The 3,759-nt window shown below is 39.2% G+C and overlaps 1 protein-coding gene across 2 annotated transcripts in view; it reads left to right on the forward strand.

Moving 5' to 3' along the window:
- Positions 1 to 3,759, forward strand: part of TSHR (thyroid stimulating hormone receptor) — a 165,237-nt gene that overhangs the window by 90,848 nt on the left and 70,630 nt on the right. For both annotated transcript variants that reach the window (XM_003786956.1, XM_012803424.1), the window contains exon 2: positions 180 to 251. In XM_003786956.1, coding sequence (XP_003787004.1) covers positions 180 to 251 — 72 coding nt within the window. The remainder of the gene's footprint in view (positions 1 to 179; positions 252 to 3,759) is intronic.

Below are 3,759 nucleotides of genomic sequence, written 5' to 3' on the forward strand. Positions count from 1 at the left end.
TTGCTGGGAAAAAAGCATTTGTTTTATGTTTGTTGAGTATTGTTTTTGTTAGTTATGTATGATGAACTATATGTAGTCAGGACTGGTGTTCTTTTTATAATGCGTTCTTTGTAATTAAGATGAACTATTAGAAAAGCACAGTGATTAAAACGCTAACTGTGTAACTATTATTTTTGTAGGAAACTTATTGAGACTCATCTGAAAACCATTCCCAGCCGTGCATTTTCAAATCTGCCCAATGTTTCCAGGATGTAAGTCATTTTTTTAACTATAAAGAGGACTATGTGTGTCTGTGACATGTTGTTTTCTAAATGTCAAGAAAAGTACTTGGTACTAGGCTTGAGTAAGTCAATGGCATCGACATTTTTAAAGTACATGAAAATTTTATGTACATGACATTTATTTGATTTTGCTAGCTCTCCACTCTCTAATTCCTAGATGATTCTTTAAAAATCTAAAGCAAATTTCAGGTTATTTGGCCTTAAGATATTCATAATTCTTGACGTATTTTAATATATCTTAGGAGGTGGCAAAACTGGAAATCTTTTCCACAAATAGATTTATGTGTCTATCTCCAACCCATCTCTCCTTGTTCCCAATTCTTGAATGACCATTCACCACTAACAGAAATGTTTACAGTTTGTCATAAACATTCTGTCAATGTTTTTAGATTTCTCACTTTAAGAATTAAAAATAATCCTAAAGCTTAAAAACTGAAGTGCTATCCAATCAGAGTGTAGGGTAAAAAAAGACCTTCCATGAGAGCTAATAAAGCGCAGAGCTGTATGTGAAATGAGCCAGATCTTTATTTCATTTAATTGATTTTTGACAGGCAGTCTGGATAATGGAAGCATATGACACAACATAGCCAGGAGCAACTGGGACAGTTTCTGGCTAAATCTATTCATTTCATGACTATCTCTGGAGTGTTTATTAGGTGTCATTTGAATAGTTCTCAACAGAAGCAGTTTTGCCCCCAGGATGATTTGACATTTTTGGTTGTCATCCCTGGAAAGGGGGCCGATGGCATCTACTGGGTAGAGGTGAAGGATGCTGCTGATCATTCTACCGTTCATAGGACAGTCCCCACTACAATGAATTACGGATCTAAAACATCAACAGTGCTGAGGCCGAGAGACCATTCTAACTGAACATCCCTGCAGTTTTTAAGGCTAACTAGGCCCTTCTTTTTTCCATTTCTTGCCTTTTGCGGTTTCCTTGATATTCCTCTCTCATCTCGCTCCTTATTGGACTACCCTGGTTTCCCTTCCTCAGCCTCCTTGCCTGGTTTCCCAATTTATTTTACCTTTGCCCATCACTTAGTTACCTCTTCTTTCTCCATCTATTTTTTTCCCTAACTTTTCCATTATCCACCCAATCCTTTGGCTTCACTATTGCCTAATACGGCTAAGACCTACATGAATCCCTCTTGCCCTGACTCACTCCTACCGTCCAGACCTGCGTTACAAACTCCCTTCCAAATATTACCACTCCGATGTCCCAACAGCACTTCAAAATTAATTTATCTAAAACAAATACATTATTTTCTTCCCAAAAGACTCTTTCTTTTTATGGCACCACCGTTCAGCATCCTATAAGCTAAAATCCTCAAATTCCCCTTCAGCTTCCTTATACAACTACGAATTTCATGCTTCCACTTGGAGAGCTCATTGAATGAATGAAGTAATAGTCAAGCTATTTAGTGAGTTCCACTTTGTACCTGGTACTTTGCAAGGTGCCCTGTGTACAATAGTCAATGAGATTCATGGAACCTCCAGTTTCATTCCTGCGAGAGTGATGAGTCCCATGGTGGGGTCAGTTATTGGGCGCTATGAGAACTTGGGCATAGTCCCTGGATTTGGTGGAAGAGAGGTATTGGGGCAGACCTCCTGGGAAAAAATGGCACCTGACCTGTTATCCAAATTTCTAGAAAAAGTATGTAGAAAGATAATTCCAAGCCAAAGGGAAAGGCCTGGGCTTTTTCCAGAAATTGAAGTTTGGGGGGCTAGAGCTGGGTCTGGGAAGGAGAAAGTAGAAAACTAAAATAAAATTGAGAGGTAAGTACATTCAGGGTCTTGTAAAGCTTGTGAAGGAGTTTGAAATTGTACCTAAGAACCAAGCCCTTGAATGGTTTTAAGTAGGCAAGTGAAATGATCAGATTTTTTCCAAAACAGGTTCCCTGGCTGTGCTGTGAAGTGAGGCTTGAAGGGAGGCAAGGCTGAAGGCAGGAAGCTGGTGAAGAGGCTGATACACAGCTGGAGGAGAGGGCAGGCCAGATTGAATAGTAAGAGTTGAGTGGGAATAAAGAAAAAGTATATGGGTTTGAGAAAGAATAAGGGAGAACTGGTAAACTTTAAAGTTGATTGATGTGGAGGTAGATGGAGATGGGAAAGAATGGCATCCAAGTTTCTGATGAGGACCCCTGTGTGGCTGAGGCGTCCATTCACTGAGACAGAGGAGAAGCATTTTGTTATTTGCTGTGGAGAGGTAGGACATAAGTTAGGAGTTCAAGTTAGTGTATCTGAGGGGCAGGTATATTCAGTGAACATCAGGACATAGACATAATTTTCCATTCATTTGACAAATATTTTTTCAAACCTTCCTATGTGCCAATCATTGCTCTGAGCGCTAGGGATACATTAGGAAGCAAAGATATGTACCCCCACCTACACCTGAAAGAGTGGAAATAGACAATGAACCAAAAGCATAAATAAATTATATTCTAATTTAGAAGGAAATAATGTATATGCGAAAAAAAAAAAGTCAAGGAGAGTACAGAGGATTGGAAGTTCTATGTATGTAGAGGCACAAAAGGGAGAGATTTGGGGAGAGATTACACCTTGAGAGTTAAAAACAGGTAGATGTAGCCAGAACCACAGAAGGCATCAGTAGAGGGGAAGGAGCTAAAGAGAGTGAAGAAAGAACAATTTTAAGAGCATGTGGTCCCTGAGGAGGCAGGAGAGGATAAGATCCAAACAGAAGGCCTGGCCTTCTGTAAGAAGATGGCTACTTCTTGTGTCGTCAACCAGAAATTTGTAATAAAAGATGGGGCAGATGCCAACAAACAATTCAAGGAATCCTTATGTCAAGCTTTCAGTCTTTTCTACAAACTATTAAAATGTGCAAAGATTATCTATTAAGATGAAGAGTGGGAGGTGGCAGAGTTAGAAATTGGAAGAGAAGTTTCGAAATAAAAGTGATGGGCAATAAGAAGAGGGTTGATGAGGTATATGGAACATCCAGGTAGATTTAAAGGCCCAATTGAGCCTTCCTCCATGGAAATTGTGTTAGATTCTCCAGTCTGGGTTAATCGTTCTCTGAATCCCATCAGGGCACTTTACGTAAGAATACATGTGAATCTAGGGAACAGGCCGTTTTGTCCAGAAGGATGTCTGACACACAGTAATTATTTAATAGATATTTGATGAAAATGAAAGCACATAAACACACATGAGTAATAGTTAATGATTTCATACATCTCGAGTGGGGAGAAAGTGATCACCCAGACAACCCTAGGTTTTTCTTGGATAGTCTAAATTCCTACCTATTGTTCTGGCATAATTATTCACAGTATCCTGTTTCAGCTCACAAAAAATATCCTATTTTGGATGATAAATGGGATGGTCATTGTAATGACTATATAAGATTTACATGCTAAGAAGAAATCTGAGGAAGTAGAATCTGACTTTGTCCTAGGTTTAAAAAGGAGAGGCTAGCATAGTGGCTCATGCCCATAATCCCAGCATTTTGGGAGGCCAA

The sequence above is a fragment of the Otolemur garnettii genome, unplaced genomic scaffold (genome assembly GCF_000181295.1).
Source record: "Otolemur garnettii isolate 467f Iridium unplaced genomic scaffold, OtoGar3 scaffold00020, whole genome shotgun sequence".
Classification (NCBI taxonomy): Eukaryota; Metazoa; Chordata; class Mammalia; order Primates; family Galagidae; genus Otolemur; species Otolemur garnettii.